This window comes from Odontomachus brunneus, unplaced genomic scaffold (genome assembly GCF_010583005.1).
Source record: "Odontomachus brunneus isolate Ranch 3 - 2012 unplaced genomic scaffold, Obru_v1 Obru_scaffold_069, whole genome shotgun sequence".
Classification (NCBI taxonomy): Eukaryota; Metazoa; Arthropoda; class Insecta; order Hymenoptera; family Formicidae; genus Odontomachus; species Odontomachus brunneus.
Genome location: NW_022639519.1, coordinates 6,826 through 29,598, shown reverse-complemented (window position 1 = coordinate 29,598; position 22,773 = coordinate 6,826). Strand labels below are relative to the sequence as shown.

Genomic DNA, 22,773 nt, shown 5'->3' with positions numbered 1-22,773 from the left:
GGGGGGGGGGGGGGGGGGGGGGGGGGGGGGGGGGGGGGGGGGGGGGGGGGGGGGGGGGGGGGGGGGGGGGGGGGGGGGGGGGGGGGGGGGGGGGGCGGGCGAGGTGGATAACACACGTTAGACACTTTATGGCCGGAGCATTATACAGAGGGGGAAGGCCTTTACGGGGCGCGTAAAGCTAGCGCATTGACATGCCCGACGGAGTCTAGATTAACCAACCTGCATGTAGGATTGCTTCATGGTAGTGACAGGGTTGTTGTGAGTGTGCGATTGCGATGTAGAGTAACCGGCCTGATGATGATAATGGTGATGATGTTGGCGATGATGATGATAATAGGAAGGATGCTGCTGCCGCCACCATTGTCCGCCGGAACCGGAATCTTGGACCGCCTGTTGGCCGACCTGGCCCCTTCCTATCACTCCCACGCGACTTACTTTTTTCTAAAACACATCCCAATGTGTGATCGCGCCTCACTGTCTCATAAAATTTTGCTAAGACGCGGCGCGAAAATCTTCACGGCAACATTTTCAGACGTTTCCGGAAAAGAACGCGCGCGGCTCCCTTCGTTTCTTCACGTCGCACCTCGAATTGTAGAGTCGTCGAATGCGACTTCTATTCGGCCCATTGACGCGATAACCAGCGCGTTTTGCTCCCGTATCCGCTAATGGTGTAACGTAATTTTCGCAATAATTATGATAATCGCCGATTCTGATAATGGCGCGTTACACGTGTCAGATTGCGGTATAACATCTACGACCTCGGCGCGCGTATTCCGCGTGCGCGCGCAAGCAAGACTTCCTTTCCTTTCGCGATCGCGGATTCATACCCGCCGATCCCGGTGCGAACAACAGCGTATGCAAAGTCGGGATTCGAATGATATTATCGTGTGTGTGCGACGGCGCTCTTCGATCGGAAAGCGATGCGAACCGTGTTATAATTCGCAAGCGGATACTGTATCGTGCGTTCGTGCAGGTATCGTATACCGTGCGCGTTTCTAAAGGACTGGACGCGGTCACACATATGCACGCATGTAGGAGAGATCTGGGACTAGATGTCCCATACTTCAGAATTTCAAACTTCTCAAACAACCAATTATTGTGAATGGCTGTATAAACATGATAAAGGCATCTTTATTTCTTCTATATGTTAATGCTCGCCAAGATCCTATTAATCGTGTATTTTGTTTTGTATGAAGCAAAATACAAACATGCAGCAACGTGGCCCTCTTGCTCTGGTATTGGATTCAGTTGTTCAATAGCGCAGGATAAGAAGACCACGTATAAAATGAATGTTAGTAGTTCCGAAGTCTTTGCGAAAAGAGTCTCCATAGCTTTCCTGCTGACCTTTAATTGTGGGCCAACTTTACCTCGTTCGCCTTGTATAATTTTAATTTTATGTATGAAAATTGCTTTTACTATCCGAAACAGTGTATCAATGCAAGAAACTTCACTCTAGTTAATAACACGTTGTTTAACTTTATTCATTCACGATGGAAAATATTAAGACAAAATTTCGGGAGGCTCAAAAATTTATTTCGCTACTGTTAAATCAGTTTTTAAAAATATGTTTAACTGTAATATTACTTTGATTTTAATGAAACTGAGGAAAAAATGTCCTAAAAGAACCATTTCGCGATTTTATATCCACCATCCTTCTCGAGATGAATACTAAAAAAGCATATGAGCAACATGCCCTTGGGGCTATCTAGATCCGGTCTTTCTTACACACAGCGTTATGGATGCTTGAACATTTCCTACATCGAGAGTTACAAGATTATATGTATATGAATAAGATTGGATCTATTATAATTAAAGTAATTAAAACCCTATCATTATAACTAGAGTTACTTATGCTTAAGTTACTATTGCTATTATTACTATGACTTCCAATCTCAAATATTATGTGTAAGGCTGAACATTATATATAATTCTCGATCCAGTAAATGTTCGGGTATCCATAACGCCGTGTGCATAGACACAACACATCGTCAGTAATATCGGCGCTTGATTAACGCATACGTGACCATCGCCGCGTATCTCGTATCCTTTATTAATTAGCGTGGAACGCTTATCCCCTCCGCCGTCCAACTATTCGCCATCGGTCGACAGCGGATTCCTGACTTTACAAGAGAAGGCGGCTCGTTTCGATTCGTCTCGAAATTACGTCGGCGATGTCGCGCGTCCTCAACGACGAGTAAGATGCCAGGTAGACTTTCATGATTATCACAATGTGACACAACTGATGATGGGAAAACTCTTCAAACTTTTTAATTACATTTATGAGGCAAAGGTACTGTATTTTGAAGGAGTATATGAATTAATCGTCGAATTTACATTATATAATAATGTGAATTTTGTGTTACGTTAATATGGCAAAAAATTCGTCAAAGTTACACTTAAATTTTTATATTACATTCTACAGTTCGGGATAAATAAATTTTGATAAATTTTTCTGTACCTCTTTCTTATTTCTATCTTGGTTCTAATTTGAAATTCTCTTTTATGTAACTCACTCACAGCCAATCAAGAGATTTATCAAGATACATTTGAAGACATTTTTAACGTGATAAATGTGATAAATGTATCACGGCAGTTAATGACGAAAATTCTTCAATTTTTTACATTAATGAGGTAAATGTACTGTATTGAATTAATCATTAAATTTGTATTGTACGATAATGTAATATTTTTACCATATTAATGCAGCAACAAATTTACTAAAAGTTGCATTCAGATTTTCATATTACATTTTATCATTTTCAGTAAATTTTAATAATTCCTTTTGTATTTTTTTTTCTTATTTCTACTTTAGTCCTTGTTCTGAACTTTTTTTTCATCGATAATAATTGATAAATTTGTTAAAATTAACTAATAAATTGATATAAATTTCATTGATAATGAGTTCACATAGTAAAAGCCTTAGCCATTTTATGTGATAAATGTGAATGCCGTACAAGTCACTTATGAGAGATGTAACTTTTCCAGATCTACTAATAAGCTCCCGCCTTATTCACGCCAAATTTACACACAGGTATTTACATGCCTCGTGAAATGCTCGATTATGAGGAGAATTAATAGAACGCCTCTCGTTTTGATCTATCTTGTCTCGTCTGATCGAAATTACGCCGGCGAGTGTTTCTCCTCCACTAGGCGATGTCGCGCGACCGCGTCTACCACAACGAGGAGATGCTTCGCAAAATGCTCGATTATCAGGAGAGTTAATAGAAGTGTAATGCAAAGCGACGAGGTATCCAGCGTTCGCTGGATACGGTGGAATATAGCGTGTGTAGCGGTACACACTGACGTTTCCGCAAGCGCGCGGAATACGTTCTCGAATGAATCTTGAATATGCCTTCCCATCTCTTTTTTCCTCTTTTTTTTTCTTTTCTCCTCGACGCAACGTTGTTTTATCCGGGGAAAAAATGGAAACTGCCTCGTGTGTACGCGCATACATACGTCTACGTGTATATGTATGCGTGTGTGTGTGTGTGGATGTGCGCACGTAGGCGTATGTGTGTTTGTATGCATGCATATGTAACAACGTATTATAATGACAAAAAATATATATAACGAGTCGCTTTACATGCTCATATGTCTTACAGTAATAACGTAACGTCCACCGCACGCATGCACGCATGCATGCACGCGTACACAGTGCTTACATAATACCAGTACGAACACACATGTCAAACGGCGCGATTGCGCAACGACCAATTGAATCGGTGTGTTTGTTAATTGGAAAGTGTAAGTTATGCATTCGTAGCGTCGCGTAGCGTTCGCAGGAAAGTACAAGGGAGAGCGGGGAGAAACTTTGCCAAAGCGAGTACAAGCGCGTACAAGCGCGCACTCCTAATATTAATGTTAATTAACGTGGCACCATCGGACTGTAATAGATGTAAGATGATTGAGGATTAATTATGCGCCGCGCATTATGCAAGCACGGTTCCCGAGCAATGCTCGAGATGGAAATACGCCCACCGCGTAACGCGCGGACGCCCGCACGAAGATCGGCTTCGACGCGCGATCGAAATAGAAAAACTATTTTCCCGCTCGATAGCCCCGAAGGATAGCCTTTTGTACGTCTCTCAAGGATAGCGTCCGATGGCTATCGTGTCAACGTTAAAAATAAATGCGACGAATTCGCACTGGCGGTTTCTTGCATACCACTGGCGTATATAGAAACAATTCGCACGAGGGGGAGGAGGCGAGAAGGAAAAGGGCAAAGAAACGCTTCTTGGGTTCTCCGTAAGTGGTGTATGATGAAGACGGTATTTTGTCCGAAGAGGGAGATTGGGTGCACCCAAGTCGAAATGTTAGCCTATTTTAGATCTAAACTTTCTAACATGTGTATATCCTGCAGGATCAATGTTTGTACACATAATACATATGGAAACTGAAATCCTACTTAGCGCCTCTAAATGGCAGAAAATGTACCAAATACCCTTGTAGCGAGATCCTCTTAAAGAGGATCTCTTTTCGGCAGAACTAATATATTGAGAAAAAAATGGTTAATTTAACTAAAATTATAGTTAATTTTTATCCCAATTATACTTTTTGATTGTTTTAACGCGAAAATATAATAGTAGTAAATATAAATAAGGTTATCACTAACATAATAGAGTTTAATAAAAAATGATTTTCTTTATCATAATTTGTAGTAATTATTTCTCTATGTGATTATATAATAGTTACGAATACCAAACATTTTCTTCTCATTGTAGATTAAATCAAAGGATCAAAAGATAACACAAGCTTTAGAGTATTAGAATAGGCGTTAAATAGAATATTGAGGTCTAAACTAGGATCAAAGTTTTGATTTGAGCACATGTTAGCACGGTTTCTCTGTGAACGTTCATTTATTTAACGTCAATTCCAGCGAAAACCCGTTTCTTTTTCGGCTTCTTGCGCGCGAGATGAACGAGAAACGGTTAATCTGAAATTGATAGTTGTATATGCGTGAATGACATTGCATGAATAGAGAGAGAGAGAGAAAAGGGAAGAAAAGGAGAGACAAAAAAAGACGGAAAGAGAAAAGGAGAGAGTATCTATAAAATTTAGATTATACGTAAGAGTTGAAACAGACATATACATTTTATTACAACACGCGTTTAAAGTTACAATATCACAACACGAGAGAGACGTTTATGTACGAGGTGGCCCGAATATAAAAGGCGAACCTGAGGAAGAAACACGAGGCTGAGTTCGCCCGACTTTTCGTACATGGGACGCTATATACACGCGACACACGTTTTAGTATCGTCGAGTTACGTTAATATGACATATAGATTACGGGGAGTTATAACTTACAGGCGTACCGGTGCCGGTTGTGCGCGAACATTTATTTATTTAACGCCAATCGGGAGTCGAAGAAGCCGTTTCTTCATCGATAAAAACGGCTAATCCGAAATCGATATCCGCGCGCACGCGGGCGAACATTATTACACGCGCGGTAATCCGTAAAATTTGAAACGTACACAGTATGTAAATTTGAACCGCATATGTTGTATATCACAACATGTACGTGGTTACAATATTATTTTCCTCTTTTCCCAAAAAGTATTCGCACACAACGATCGAGTTCCCGTACAAACGCAGTCAATTCCTTGACATTTAAGAATGTATTGTTTGTGTGATGTTTATAAAAAGCAATCAAAAATTAGAAACACGTTAATCTATTATTTCTATTTTTTGTACGAAAACACACATCTGTATTATTATTATTATTATTATTATTATTATCATCACATTTTTATAGTTTATGTACTCTGTTTTATATTATTCCTGACTTTTGAGCTTTTATCTCTGAGCTACAATAAAAATTTTACAACAAAACATTATTCTGAATATTTAAAGCACATGTATAGGAAAATCGAGATTTTAGTCATTATATTTTGTAATTTTTTTTTATTAAAGCGACATCATATATTTAAATAATAGCAACTTTAAAATATTCCCTAATAGTAGGATGACGTCAAATGACGTATTATTGACGTTAGAGACGTCATTAGAGCGTTATATTATAACATCTTTTAACATTATTATGTTTGCTCGCCTTATATTTCAAAGTAGAATAATTTTTGCGATCTATAAAAATGTGAATCAATGTCAAATTGTTTTGTGATACACTTTTAGATACAGATTAATCTCTATTTCTTTCGAAATTCTTTCATTATTTTGGAGATGTGGGCAATACATTCTTGAGCATTTCGCAACAACGTGTTTCGTCGCATTCTTACGACAAGATTAATACGTCGCAACTAGTACATCTACAACAAAGAATAGAAACGGAGCGGATGAAAAAATTGATACATGCGTGCACGCAATGCGAGCGTCGTGTATCCGGAGTGTCATGCATCGTGCAAAACAAACACACACGGTTGCACCCGAACGGCTACGGACATCTGCGAGGAATCATCGAACGATTCTCACGATCGCGTTCGAACACCGATAAGAGAAGACTCGCAGACCCAAATTCTGAATCTTATCAATCGCGGGATTTCCTGGCAACGCGTATGTTGTGTTGTATCAACACCGAATTGAAATCTCGTGCTTGAATATAATAATCTTATATGCATGCTAATATTACTATTTTACTACAAAAAATATGGTTGGGACCAATAATAACTACAATTAATAATAACAAAAATAACTACAATTTTATTTAGGTCAATTATTTTTTCTCACAATATACCAGGTAACGGAAACTTACAATGACAGAATTGTTTTTTTCCGTGTATTCCTGGTCTGGTTAATCTCAATCAGTTATCTGTTTCGTATAAGGTGATGTTATCGAGCTCTGATAAATTATATGAGCGTGATAATCGCAACCTTGTTAATAATGACGATTATAAATAATTAGACTATTCGTAATCAATACTACTCATAATACTCATCAATACTATTCATAATTAGATTATTCATAATTAAGTCTTATATTTAAGGCTATGTTCATCTTCCGATGATACACGGTGCAAAATTGTAGTAAAAATTACGTTAAAATTTTATTTTTTTTACAATGTTTTTTTCTAAAACTGGGCTATACTGAAATTATAATTGTACTAAAATGAATGATTAAACTATATTATTAGACAGAATTATTACAGTAATTATAACAGTAAATTCGATTATCTATTAAACACACAATCTAAAAAAAACAATCAAATAATTACAATAATTTTGTAGTAAAAGGCCGTGCGTAATATTTTTAAACAAATATGTAGAACTTTCGGCCATAATTCTATATGACTCAAGATTACCTAAGTTTTCTTATAATTGTTACTACAATATTTTCGCCGTGTGTACGGGACCGTTTCATTAGTTATAAGATATCTGGAGTTCCTAAGTGTAAACTTGCGTAAAAGATAAAAAATAAAATTTTGAAAATATATGGGAATGCGTTTACTTTATACACGAATTTATATTGAAGAAAAAAATTTGCGATCATCTTCAAGTATCGCAAAATTACTCACTTCTCATGTTTTCAAACCAGGAAAATAAAATTATATGATTAATAAACAAGATCGATATCATGTGACAAGATTCATGATCGATGCTGTAAAGATGAATTTTAGACAGTCTTGAACATAAGATCGAATCAATATCAATATCAGTCTAGAACTTTATTAGTAATTAAGACGTGATAACTGATTAGGATCGACCTGATCAGAAGCATAGAACCAATCTCCAGTCAGGCTACTACCATTACCACTGGAAGTGAGCTCACGCGAATATTACAGAGATCCGACTAAAATTCTAGACTGCAACTGTAGAAGCTGAAACGCGCACGGATAAATTTCACGGGCGAGTTTGCCTCGGTCGAGGAGGGAAGAGAGAAAGAGAGAGAGGAGGGGGCAGCGCATTCGCGGTCGTGGGCCGGAAAATGATCAATTTGCCTTTCGGGTTTCGCGAGACTCGCGCGGTACAACGCGAAGGTAAACCGAGGCTTGCCTGATTTCGCTCGGCGGCCGCGAAATTGGGATACGTTATTTCGTCGTTGCACGCGGCCGCGGCCCGTCCTTGGGACGGCTCTAGGAGCGCTTTTATCAATAATGACCGGTAAATGCATGGATCGCGGGCGGCTCTTCAAACTTCCATGCCTTATCGCATGAAGTATGCACAGGCGTTGCATAAAATTATACAGGATAACGAGCAGCAGGCCGGCAGCGATAGCATCGATGCGACGGAGATACGCGATTGCGTTCGGCCTTAAGCCGTAAAATACGAGCACGGCCTCGTGAATAATTATGAGTAGTAGCGTAATCCGCGGATCGTCCGTGGCAGGCGGAACGGCGAGAATAGCCGGGCGCGAAAGATTCGACTCCACTCTAAATTCTGCACGCGTTGCCATTCGAGTGTCGTATGCACAAATACCAGTAAACGCCAACTAACAGTGACACTGCATCAATTTATTGTAATTTATCTTCATACAAATTCCTTTCAATTCCATCATGCTTTCAGTAGTGCAGCAATAGACTGTCAGTAAGGTCCATCTTGCTAAGGAACATATACTGAGAGGAAAAAAGAATTAAGAAATAAAAAAATATTCATTCGTGGTGGGTACTAATACATATTCATTTATATAAAATACTTTCCAAATACACATTTTTTAAGCCTTTCATGAAAGCAATAATTTTATTCTATTTAAGTGAACAAATTTAAATTTAAGTAAATATGTTATTAGTACCCGTCGAGAAATAAAAATTTTTTACTCTTCATATTTTTTTCTTATAGAACAAATAGCTCTTAGCTCAGATGCTTTATGGACTATTTCATTGACTACGCACCATCTGAACTTAAGACGATCTTAAATATAAAATCAGATTATGAATACAGGCCTTCGAGCATACACATCTGGCGGAAGATTTTTCCAATGATTTTTGCCGACTTATAACTTTATTCTGCGGATTGATTAATTTTTTTATTTTCTTTTTATTATAAGAAAAGATCAGAAATTTAACAACGATGGTGTGAAAGTCGATAAAAAAATAATAAAAGAGTGAGGAATTAATTTACATTCGGTTGTGTTCCGAGAAAATTACCTTTGGAAGAAATTGATGGTGCAAATTTGCACCACAGTGCAAAATTGCACCATCTCGAAAGATTAATATGGCAAATCTCGCTGTAAATTGGCAAATTATTTAATAGCGCGCATTTAAGTTCCCAAAATACACTGAAAGAAAAATATAGTTGATCCAAAATATATATTTTACAGCACAATGTTAATAATATGCATATAAGATTATTATCGCTGATATTATAGTAGAATTTAACAAAAAAAAAAAAAAAATGTTTTTCTTGACCATAATTTATAGTAATTATTTCTTTGTGTGATTATAGTTACAAGCACCACATATTTTTTCTCACTGTATGAAATGAAAGGATAGTCAATTATTGCAAATATCGAATCTATTTCCCGTTTACAAAATCCTGTAATATTTTTGGCTGTAAGATTATTCTCTCCGTGTCTAATTTTTCAGTCACACAACGATACAACTGTTATACATAACATTTTATATTGCACCTGTATTGCTGAGTGGCAAATTATAACACTGATATTAATGTTGCTGTCAGTTAACGTCTACTGAAATACAGTCTTCTGGTCCTCGCGGAGACAAGTGAATTTCGTATTTTTTTGGTTGAGGACGTGACGAAAACAAATAAAAATCTTGATTTGTCTCGACGCAGCTTGCTAATTGTCGCGACCGTGAAGACAAATGTCGCGTCTTCGCGTCAACGACGAGCGAATATTTCTCGGCGGAAGAACCGTCAAAATTTTACTCTCACGTCGAACTGCAAAACGTCGCGAGGAAAAGTAATTGCACATATCGATGAACTCACCGCCGCTAGGCGACCGCACTCGAGATTAGACCGAACGCCTTTGTCTGGCCCACGACGAGTAAACAAGTTAATACACGTGCGCGGCGCGATCTTAACGGCGTTATCGTCCGCCCGTGGATTTGCCCCGGGAGCTAAAAGTTACCGGCGCGTTCGCAAATTAATCCTTAGACGCGCAAATTAATAACTTCGTTATTACTTAATTCGCGACCCAGTTGTCGGGATATTTAGCGTTTCGGATTACGAAGAGTTGGCGAAGTGGCGCGGAAGGAAGGAAGGAAGGAAGGAAGATAGGTAGAGGTAGCAAAAGGTGGCCGTCCATCTTCTCGCCAGCGAAGAGTTCGCCTTGAGCGTCACACCGGAGATCCATAACACGCGGAGTTGTCGGATTTGAAAATTGAAAAATCTGAACAGACTTTCCAGCAAAAAAACAACAGAAAATGCAGTCTGTCTACAATAGTATTTTTAATGGTATTTTTTAAATATATTTGTCAACAGATTTATAAAATCATGACGATAACAAAAAACAAAAAGATATATTACAGCAAGAATACGAGAATATAACTTTGATAGAAATATATTTGCGTAGACACCTACTCAGTTATTGTCTAAAATTAATACGTTCTTGTCAGTTGTATAAATATTGTGTAGGAATTGGACAAGAATTTGATAGTTTTATTCAATGTTTGAGGCAGTTTATTGTAATACGTGAAGATATTTTTTCCAAGACATGGTGTCAATAATATTCGGTTTTATAATATACACGTATCGCAATGTCTATCATGAGTAAATTTAAAACATGTTTATTTATATTGTTGAAGAAAAGAGTCTAAGATTGCGTGAACAATGAGTGAACATGTGGGAAATCATAGAGCAAGGAAAAGCAAATTGGAAAAAATAAGGCATTTGAATTGAGTGACAGAGCTGTGACGGAGATAATAACCAAAATTAGAAATGAAAGTGAGCGACAGACAAATGGGACATATATTAATAATGGAGAATTTAATTGCGACGAGAACACATTAGACTATTCTAATGGTAATGATACAAATGGAAACTGTCATGGTAGCTTAGACAGACTCAGAACTTGATGAAGTAGTGCGACTACAAAAATGGATAAAAGGATATATGTCATTTGATACTTGTGGAGGACGTCACGTAAAAGGTGAAGAATACGAAAATATACATTACACATGAAAGATTTACAGTCTCTTATGATTCGCATTAGCATAAAAATTTTTCGAAATTGGAAGATCTCCCAAAATTAAAATACTACTAGGATAAACTTAGCTATTTTATGAGCAGTAGACTTGCTTATTAATCTATTAAGTAGTTATTGCTCATTCTATTTTTGTTCAGTAAATGAGTTCAGATCTTGCGCATTTTTTCATATGCAGTGACTGCAAAAAAAAGCGTTTACATTTTCACTGTGAGATCCCAAAGTAATTTTACACTTCAATTACTGGACTCAAATTAACAAAACCGTCTAGCTAGTCTAGTAATTGTTCGAAAATTACATTAAATTATCACCAAGTTAAATTTTCACCGGGGCAACAGATTTATAATTATAATTATTACGACAGAGAAACGGAAAATTGAATAACAAAGAAATATAATATACTATTTTAAATGTTCCAGATTCTAGACACTTGTAATTTTAGCTGGACAGCTGAACATTGATGGTGAAATCTGGATGGTCGGGCTAAGATCTGGATGTCTGGCAAGCCCTAATATCGCGTCAAACACGCAAAAGAGAACAAACAATCACGAGTAAAACCGAGATACGTTCTAATCGTAACCTCTCTTGGGAAGAGGAGAGCTACTTTCGGCTCGGCCGCGTCTTTTCTAATGCGAATTGCGCGCGCGGAAGACGGACACACTCAAAAGCGGGCAAAATAAACGGACATCGATTCGGCATTCGCCTTAAATATACACGGGTCCTGCATCACGCCGCTGCAATAACATATGCACCGCCGCGTGTTAAACGCGGAAGACAAATAACGATGAGAAAGAGAGAGAGAAGCTCGGGCGAGAGGGCAGAGGGACCGGGAGGCGCCGTCGTAAACAAAGTGTTTGCGTAAATCGCAAGCGATGAGAAAGAGAATGCGAGCACGGAGAAAGAAGAAGCGCGCGCGCGCGCTTTAATGTCGTCGTCGTGTCGTCGTCGTCGATATACGATCGGTTTCTATTATTCCTTATCTTTATCAGAGGGACTCGTGAGGCGGTATCGCGACCGCGAGAGATCAATGCGGTCACGACAACTACGACGACGACGTCGAGTTCTCCCCACGAATCTCACTTTGCTACGCAATCGCGAAAACGAAGCGACCACGACGGCACAAAGCGTGAAAAGTCGCCACGAAGCACGATTCTCGATAACCTCGGCGCCGTGATTGTAAACGACTATTTTTCGTTGTTATTGTTGTTATTATTATTATTAACGTTTTTTTCTTTCTCTGATTTCCTATTTTCTTCATTATTTCTACTGCGGCAGAGAGGTAAGACGGGGACGACGAACAAGGGGGATCGGGAGGACGCGGTAACTTTTAATTCTCGAGTTGTGAATGATATTACGTCGTGAAGCCTCGCGCGCGGAGGTAGACAAGCAGCACGGTGAAGTGAAGGAAGTTAAACGAAAACCAAGACCAAACTAACGCGAACTAGGCTGGAATTAGATTAAAGGCGAGCTTGCTTTCGAAGATATCGGGCCAGCGCCTAAAACGTCAGCGTGAAATAACGGATGCTGAATTGAATTCTCGATGTGCAATTATGTTGAACAACCGCCATGTCGTTACTGCTCGCATATGCTTATAGCTCTCTCTTTCTCTCTCTCGTGTACTCTCTCGTTACAAATATTATAATGCTTTAATCGCTCGTCATAAAGTCACGTGAGATTTCTCACAATAGCACCGCGCTCTTATTCCGATTGATTTTCGACTCGTCGCGATATAATCACTCCTATAATAGCACGTCCAGTTTTGCATCGAGTCCGTTGTTGCATCGCCGGTGCGCCGATCCGCACAATGCATCGTGACGTCATCCCGCGTGCGCGCTTGCAATTTCTGTTTACATGTCCATTGCGACCACCCTCGCGTGCGCCACGCGGCTCTCGCGAAATTCCGCTTCGAGTTCGATCTCTTCTCTTAATCCCTGATCCTCTTTGTCTCTCTTTTTCTCTCGAAATCAGGAAGTCGTCGAGCCGCTTGGTAAAAGGACGTGGATATCTTACGACCGCAATCCAAGTTGCGCCGATCGGACGCGTGACGCATCTTTCGGGCATTCGGGAAGTCTGGTTTCCTTAGCCGCAGAATTTTCTCGTTCGGTTCCGAGCGATGAAACTACGCAAAAACTACTTGGCACGGCAAGTAGTGGAGTATTGAGAGGAACAGCGCGTGGGCGAAGTACTTGTCTTTATACTTGAGACAAGAGAGATTTGAAGATTCCGCCATTTAACCCCTCAATAGTCGCGCGCGTCTTTTATCTTACTTTAGCGCCCACACGGAGATGATTTTTATAGTAAAAATTGCTATGGAATTTTGTAAGTGACAAGTAAATCGCAGTAATTGACAGCATTCTACGGTAATTGACTATCCTCTCATTTTAGATATGCTATTTATGCTTCACAAACTGAAATGTGCTGTTGAAAAAATTTGCTATGTTTCTAACGATATTTGCTATTTCTACACAAAGAGAATTTTGTAGAGAAAGTACTACAGAATTTTGTAACCGAGAAAAGAAATCGACATTCTGCAATAATTGACTATCTATTTTATATGTGCTAATTATATTCTAGGAATTAAAATGTGCTATTAAAAAATTTGGCAAGTTTCTAATGAAACTTATTATTTTTATGAGGAGATAATTTTATATTAAAAGTTAAATACATATTATAAAAGATATTCCGGGATAACGACTATTCTTTCATGTTATGTGTTATATGTGCTATTTATATTTTAGAAACTGAGAAATGCGCTATTAAAAAAATTACCATTTTTCCCCAGCAAGACTTGCTATATGTCTAGCGAAATTTATTACGTTCCTTAGCAAAATAAATCCTACTGTCAATATATTTCCGCACCATTAGAAATATAGTGAAATTAAAAAGAATTTATATGAAAAATATTAATATAATTATATAATTTTATAGAAAATTAAATTATAATAAATTATAATTTATAGAAAAAAATTATGGATTTTTCTCCGTGTGGTTTACCATCCTAGATATATATTCTACTAAGATCTCTAGATTTTTTCCGGAAATATATATAATATAAACATTAGACCATATATTGAAAAGAACAATGTATTTTTGAGCAGTCACAAGTCTTGAAATTATATTATACCTAACGAAGAGCTTAGAGACTCCGTCATCGCGCTCTCCTTTCAACGAGATTCCATTGAAATAAATGAAAATTTATATCTCACTCGTCATACTCGTCGTGTACTTTGCACACGTATATCACGCCATATACGCTACCGAGCGTTTTTATCGTCACCTTAAATATCTGTGTATTATCGTCGATGTATCACGGTTGAACGTTAACATTCCCAAGAACGCCGTGCCGCGCGACGCGTCCGAGCGTCGGTCACTTCAATCGAACGAACTCGATAAACCTTTACGGCCACGTAAAAGATAGACACACAGGAACATCGTTCACAGCGCTTACGAAACGGTAAAACAGCGGAACAGCGAAGGATACCGTCTACTGCGTCAAATCGAAGAGAAACTCGACGAGTCAATCACACCAAAGAGAAGAGAGTTCGACCTAGCATCGAGGCGGAGCGCGGGAATGGGACCAAAGGACACGCAGGCGGATATTTACAGCTCCTCCTGGGTCAATAATAGATTCGAAACGAAAGGTGCACAACACGCAGCGTGCACCTGCGCGACCTCCGTCGCGTCGCGTCGCGTCGCAGCCGTTGATACGCCGTTACGGCTTCGCGCTCGCGAAAAATCGCATCGCCCGCTCGTCCCGACGAAGCGCGCCGACGCGACGCAGCGCCGCTCTCAGCAGGGCGAAGTCCGTGCATTCGCGAGGGTCTACCTTGGAAAATATCGGGACGCGCGGGGCCATTACACACGGTGGCACGCCGTTGGCCAATAAAACGATCGCGATGAAAACATTGTGAATACGCGATATCTATCTAAAGATTCTTGACAGCTTGGCAGCCGTCCCGATAGTTGTCCGCGATAGTCGCTGACTCGTCGCGCGGGGAAACCGAGACATTTTTCCGGCCGCACTTGGCCGTCCCGAGATAGAAGCGACCCGACGCGTAATTAGCGATCGCGGCGCAGCGAGATGCAGTCTAATGTCATCGGGTTCGAGTGTATGGCGCGAATCAGAGAGGAGAGAGAAGGGAGGGAAGACAGTGCGCGCGACGTGTCTGCTCCGGAAACTTTGGGAAAGATTCGCCGATTTTCCGGGCGCTCCTGCGCTGCAATTTTCCGGCGAAATTGCGGCGCTTCACATGCAAATTTCGAGCGAATTTGTTTATCGGCCTGAGGTTCCTTAGTGTTTCTTACGAAGGGAAGGAGAATGACAGAGAATTAAGAATCACACAAATTTCAAATATTAGATCTGCGAGCGACCAACGTCGCGGGAAAACGGCGGGCTTTCCGTGTGCGCACATAAAAAGTGCATTCAAGTGAATGTCTCAAGTATTGAGTTATGTCTACTTGTCTCAAGTATTTTGTAAGTTTATATACCCGCTACATTAAATCGTTATATTAAATCTATCATCACGCGAGAATTAAATTTGCTGAAAACAAATTCTAAATCCTAGTAAGTTTAACATTTCAATTAAAGATATTAAATTAAAGCAAAAATTAGCGTAGTAAGCAAATTGGTTTGCTCGCTATGCGTTAACAGAAAAAATCTAAAATATAAATATTTTTTCGATAAGTACTAGTAACGTATTAACAAAAGAGAAACATTCTCACATTAAAAAAAAATTTCTTTCAAATGAGGAAATATATATTTTCCTACCTCTTCTCTCACGTTGTGCTTTTTATGAAAGCAATTGTTTATTTTACTTAAACACAAAAATTTAAATTTAAGGTAAAATGCGCGACACATTAGTACCCACGGAATAAATATTTCTTATTTTTAAGGCATGTACTTTCTCAGTACATAGACTCGAACTTTTTCTTAGATAGAGTTTTATGATGTTCTTGCAAAGAGAATTAACATAACGATAAACAAAGAGAATAAATCCTTCTTTAAAGTTCATGATAATGAGCTTTTCTAGAATTTGCTACGAATATATTTTAAGACTTTATCAAAATTTATTACCAAGAAAATATTTTTTGTTAAAGATACACAGAAAAGCAGAACATTTTTCTTTGGAGAATATCTTTATTTCTGATCTTTAAATGAGACCACATAGCATTAGAAGTTAAGTTACTCGCAAAAATGTGTTTTATACATTCTCTCTGTCTCTCTCTTTCTCTCTCAACAAAGAAAAATCTATTCTTATTATTAAAAAATAATTTGGAAAGCACAAAATATTGGATAGAGAATATGGTGTTTTCAAATGTTTTCAAATGTCCCGAGAAGATATCACATTATCGCCGAAATAATCATATTGTACTTCTCCTACGAAATTATTATAACATTAAAATAAAATTATAACATTGTTGAATTCCAAGACCTAAAATTCTTCTAACAATTATATATGGTTATACTCATACATGTAAAACGATTGTTAATTTGAGTGCATTAGTTCTAAGTGGATACTAATCTTTTCCGTATAGCCATTACTTAAAAGGAGGAAAGTAAACTGATCACTTTTCTTAGCAGCGGAGTGAGCATTTCTCCGTGTGCGCGCGCGAGCGACTGCTAAAGTAAAGTAAGATCTTTGCAGGGACAGTTCCAACAAAAATTCGCCGAGTCCCGACGAGATTCCCCGAGGACACCGCGATTCCCCAGGAGTGGGAAAAACTTGCGACTCCGAGAACTCCGGGTTTCTCCGGGCGACGGCAACAGGATGAGCCCGCGCGACCTCGTCGTAACCGAGTTTACGCGCATAACGACAGTGACGTTAATATCGCGCGCGATTCCCGATCGATCCGCCGAAACGATTTAGAGTCAAACCGCCGGTGAATCGTTTCGCGAGATCCCTGCTAGGCGTCGTCGCTGTGCGAGAGAGAATCGTTCGCGACGAGCGACACGCGTCGATGCATCCTCCTCTTTCTCTTCCTCCTCCTTCCTCTCCTCTTCCTCCTCTACCTACCCTCCCCTCCCCCCACGCCGTCCACTCATCTTGGCGGAATCATGAGCGCTAGGCGGACGTGTTGCTAAGAAATTAGATTCCGCGGCTTGCACACGTTGCATGCTGTTTATATTTTGGCGCCGGGTATATCCGGTCAGCGCGACGTGATCATCGGCGAACGCGACCGCATTTTGCATGTCGACGACCGCGGCCCGTCCCTACAGGGTGTCTCGGAATAGACGGAGAGTGGACGTGCGTTCTTGCCCGCGTGCGATTCGCTGGTCGCGGGACGAACGCGATATCGATTTTCGTCGCGGCGATCGCCGCCGGCCGTCAAGGAAACGACGACGACAATGACCTTACTTCGAGCCGAGCGGGCACGAGAGGCGGGCGGGTTGCTTGGCCGCGAATCGCGCTCTGGAGACGACGACGACGACGATAAGTCACGGGACATTGTTCTCGTTGTTCGCTGGCGAGCTGACTTTAACGGTATTTTAATTTCACGACTTAGTCATTACGGAGAAACACCGAGCGGATCCGTCGGAAAAGTCGCGCGCACGGGACGCGATGACCTCCTTCGACACGCTCGTCCTCTCTCGCGCTCTCGAGGAAAGGATCCGGCTGCAAATTTGACAGGAAACCGCGTTACGTGTCTGTCCACTTTCCGCTCGCGGATTCTGGGCCATTCCCGGGTGGAGATGCTTCTGTTCTTTTCCGCCGTGCGCTTTGTACACTTTCTCGGGGTTTTCATTCTTTCTTCTTCCTACGCCACGAAGTCTGTGCACACGTGCGCGCATACACTGGCACACAGACGCCTCTCTTTCTCTGTTTGAGCGGAGAAAAAGCGCGGTGAAATACGGTTAAGAAGAACAGACCTCACGTCGAGTTTCGCGCTTGCGAGATCCGAGGAATGTCAGACAGAGAGGCGCGAGACCGAGAGGGGGAGGGGAGGATTCGATAAATTTGATTAGAAAGTTTAAATAGTTGTAACGCAAGCGTGTTTTCACGCGCAAACGTGTTCAGAGCAAACGTAGACACAACGCACATATCTACGCAGCACCGTGCAGTACACACAACAGGCACAAAATACAAACATGCGTGCATGCAGATTTTCCCGCGTGGTATTTTCAGATTTTAATAATTTATACGTATCATCTGTATCATATACAAAGTGTGTCTGAAAAGTCGAGGCGCACCACTCGCATACAGATGGACAAACTCGACAGGGAAGTCGTACACCATTTTGCAAATTTCGTAATAGTTGTTAAAAAATCAATTAAATAGTATGAGCGAATGAATGCATGAGAAGTGGTTGGGCAGATTCTGTAAGTATATATAAAAAGGGACTATTTCCAATTTGTAAGAAAAATCTCTTACTCTTCAAGGTTTCCTAACAGCAGGTATCAGCTGATAGCTAGAACGACGCATGACACAGGATCGTGCGTCGAAAAAAAGCTTCTCGCTCTATCAGCGGATACTCACCATTGCTAGGAGTAAAACACTTACGAAGAATAAAACATTTTTCTTGCAAAAGTTAAAAGCATAGACTCTGAGCATTCTCTGTTTTGGTCTTCAAACATGAATAAAGCCCCAACAAAGAAAGAACATACATACATACATTCTATGCTGAAAGTGCTAAGCCTTTATGGCTGTGAGTGTGAGTTTCAATAGCACACAGACATATTCTAGGGAATAATCATAATAATGCTGAATGTTTAAATTCAGTTCTGTTTAAAGACCAAAATAATAACGTCCAGAAGAACGAGATCGAAGGACAGATATATGCCAAGTCAGATACTTTTTTTATCACACATTATTTTAGAAGGAGGCAACGCAGGAAAAAGAGAGAGAAAGAGAAGGGAGAGTGAAACATGATGAAAGAAAGAAAGGACGCATTAATCATACGATCATTTCTTCTCTTTTGTTCTCTCCACCAATTAGACACAAGGACATCATCTCACTCTCTATTGTCCTCTCTTACTAATGCTGACTTCATCCCTCCTGCAGCAATGCGCAGTATATTCTATGAATGTTATTCATAGTCGGATCATATACTTAAAATTGTTTTAATTTCATCTTCAGATGCTATAACAATCGTTTCATCAGCTACAAAACGTAAGATGAACTTAAGGCGATAATAAATAGATCCGACTATGAGTACTATTCAACTTCACGGTTAGAGGTTATCTTTTTCTAAGACATGTGCGCACAAAAAATGTCATTCTATCACTAAGAAAAGCGATTACTTAGTTTACTTCCCTTCTTTTACGTAATCTTATCTTCAATAATATTTTCTTGATAATATTCTTAAAATATACTCGTCAAAGATGTTAGAAAAGCCTATTATCATACACTTAAAGGAAGAATGTATTCTCTTTACAAGAGTATTATAAAGTTTTGTCGAATAAAAAGTTGATTCCCCATTCTATGCAGAAAGTGTGTGTATGTGTGTAGAAACGTAAATTTTATTTAAATTTAATATTCTTGAAATACTAAGCTTCCTAGAATTCAGAATGCACTGTGAATAAATCTGATGTTTATGATAAACTTGTGATAGATTTGCGATTATATGTGATAGACTAGATTTACTTGAATGCAGCCTGTATTTTTCTTTGTGTGTGCCTACAGCTACACCGTGTCCCACCGCTTTCCCCGAGCGCTCATTCGCTCATATTGCCCGATTAGTTCCTTAGCAACTACTGGGAAATTTGCAAAATGGCGCACGACTCGCCCGTTCGGTTTGATCTCATCTGTACATGAGCGCCTTGCCTTGAATCGTCAGACACACTGTATATCAAACCGCACGTACACGTTGGTGGTGCGTAACGCTTGACGTGCGTGTGCTCGGAGAAGTACCGTGCGCGCGTCCGTATGCCAATAACTTTTCGCAATTTAGAACTCATGAAGTTATAAAAATAGCGGTCGTAGAAACGGATCATACACGCGAAGCCGGGGCTGCGCTCGAACGTAGCATCGCGTCCGGAGCCTCGTCTCGCTCGTTAACGCGCGTCTTCCGAGCCGGCAAATAGGGGCGCAACAACAATCGCTTTATCCGTTCATTTCGCCAGATCGACCGAACAAGAGGTACTGCTCCTCCTCCTCCTCCTCCTAGTGAAAAACCTCCCAGGCAAAACGCACACGCGGATTTTGCGATTTGACATTTCGCGCGTTTTCAATTAATCGCACGCGCGCGCGCGCGCGTTCCAATTTCCGCAGTTTCCACGCGGAATAGAAAAACGGATCGCGGTGAGCGGTGTGGGTCGAGATGTATTGTCAAACGAATCAGTGAGAATTTACACCTCGGCAGAAAAGCGGCAAACAGAAAGGCAGAAGCCAATGAGAACTCCACTGTTGCCGGTATGGTCGAGTGGTGGTCGGCAGTTTCTGCTTTTCCACCAGAAAACCAACGCGAGTTCTGACTGGCTTTTCTGCCCTTTCTGTTTTCCGCTTTTCCGTCAGAGTGTGAGTTCTCCCTGAGTGTTTCTTTCGCGGCAGAAAGCGCGCAACCGTCGCCGTCGGTGCGCCGTGCGCGCATTTCGCAAAGACATACACATATTGTACAAACGGGCGTGTGCATGTATTCGCATTCAATCCGATGCTTTCCCGATGCGTGCAGCAGCGTGCGACACCACGAGAGCATACATGCACAGAATCGTCTAATCCGAACTCGGTGCGAGGCAACGAGGCGTCGTTACGACAAAGACACGGTTCATTGTCACCAACGTCGCCTCAACGTCCCTGCCCTCCTCCCCTTCACCTCCGCGCCGATATATGTACCGTCGAGATCCAGACGCGCTTTTTCCCCGGCCCCGTCGAGAGCGACAAAGGATCCGCGCGCGCGTCGAGGCGCAGTAGACGCGATGAAATAAAAGCGAGTTAAAGCGCGAGAACACGTTTCCCCCGGCGCGGCTATATCTAATCCGACTGAGGCGAGAGATAACGAGGAGGCACAATCTCGCGGCGAGAAAACACGGTCCATTCACAGCTTCTCACTTATCTCGTCGGCACTCTCGAAGGCCCTCATTGTTATCGCGAAGGCACGCGCGGCCGCTTGTTTACGCGACGCGATGCGATGCGACGCGACGCGCGCGTTCGGTGTCTTCCGAACGCGCGAGAGAGCGTCGTACACCGACGAGATCGACGTCCGAGGACGCGCGCGCGAAGAGCGCGGCGCTCGTCTCAGCGCGGGGAACTTCCGGTTGCCGCGGAGTCGATTCGTCGGGAATCGACGGTGTCGCGGGAACAACAACGGCGCTCATTGACATTCCGATCGCGCGTTCGCGTCGAGGATCGCTTCCGTGGACGAGAGGAACGGAGAGAGACGGAGAGAAAGAGCGAGGAAGAGGGACGACGGCGTAGGGAGAGGGAGCACGAAGGAGATTTTTGCGCGCGTCGTTGTCGTCGACGTCGACGACGACGACGACGCTCGGACAGACGACCGGAGCGAAGAACAAAGAAGAGGGTAGTAGCCAGCGCGGGGGAGGGGAGGCGTGCATTTAACAACGAGAACGCACCGCTGGCGGCGTAGCCACCGCTGACGGTCGCGAAAGCGAGAGAGAGAGAGAGGAGGAGAGGAGAGGAGAGAAGAGAGGGACAGAGAGGGAGAGGGAGACAGAGCGCGAGAAAGAGAGAAATAAAGAAAGGACGGAAGGAAAGAAGAAAGAAAGGACAAAGGACGGAGAGCAGGCTGTCTGGCTGGCTAGCTGGCTGGTTCGTTGCTGAACTAGGTATCTATCTACCTAGCCAGCTAGCTATCTAGCTAACTCGGTTGGTCGATGAGGAATATATACGTAGTGCGCACGAAAAAGCTCAAGAATGACAACGTGTTGCCAGCCAGCCAGCCAGCCAGCCAGGCACAATAACGAGAGGATGCGAATTAACGAACGACGCCGTCATCGTGATCCTCATCGCGCGCGTTGTCGTTGTCATTGTCGTCGTCGTCGTCATCGTCATTGTCGTCGTAGTCGTCGTAGCGTCGTCGTCGTTGTCGTCGTCATCACCGTCCTCATAGCCGTCGCCGTCGTTCCCGTCCTCGTCCTCGTCACCGTGACAATCGTCGTCCTCGTCGCGAACACGAACGCGAGACGGCGACGATGAGGATGCCCGCGGTGACAGCCGCGCTTCGCGGAGGCCAGGGGAGCGAATCAGCTGTTCGCCTCGGCAATGACAACATTGGACACGCACGACCCCCCCGGACGTGTGGCACTTTGACGCGCGTTTCCACGGCCGCGTTTCGCTGGCGCGACGCGCCGCCACGGCGTTGACTTACCTCGAGCCTGGTGCGCCCGGAGTGTATCATCCTTTTGCGTCGCGTTATTTTGCAAAACTTCCGGGAGTACCCGCACGATGTGGTCGCGAAAAAAAAAAACGTCGCGCGGCCGAGCGAGTCGCTGTGCTTCGCGAGAGAAATGGCCGAGTCCTACTGAATGCCCGACGTGCGACGGCGTAGTGGGGGCCGCGGCGACGGTGCGCCGCCGCTTTCCGTCAGCGCCGCGGCGCCCGACGCGGCGGTTGGCCGCCCGCGCTCGACTTGACGACAGCGCGGCCAATCCGCGCGCCCGCAGCCATTGTTTACACGCTCGCGATTGGATCGTTATTTTCGTGGGAGCGCGTCCGCGCGACGTGCACCGACTGGTGCACCGTGCACCTCGCGTCGCAACAAACGGGAACGAGTGGCGTTTATTCTACGCCGCCGTGTGTCGCGAGAGCGAGGGAGACAGAAAGAGA

General features: G+C 42.2%; 1 protein-coding gene across 2 annotated transcripts in view; it reads right to left on the bottom strand.

Moving 5' to 3' along the window:
• Nucleotides 1-22,488, bottom strand: part of LOC116846742 (F-box/LRR-repeat protein 20) — a 34,179-nt gene extending 11,691 nt beyond the window's left edge. The window contains exons 1-2 of one of the 2 annotated variants that reach the window (XM_032820977.1): nucleotides 22,316-22,488; nucleotides 220-441 (exon numbers count right to left, since the gene is read on the bottom strand). In XM_032820977.1, coding sequence (XP_032676868.1) covers nucleotides 220-441; nucleotides 22,316-22,345 — 252 coding nt within the window. In that variant the 5' untranslated portion in view covers nucleotides 22,346-22,488. The remainder of the gene's footprint in view (nucleotides 1-219; nucleotides 442-22,315) is intronic. The other variant, XM_032820978.1, reaches the window with a different exon arrangement.
• Nucleotides 22,489-22,773: the final 285 nt, after the last annotated feature.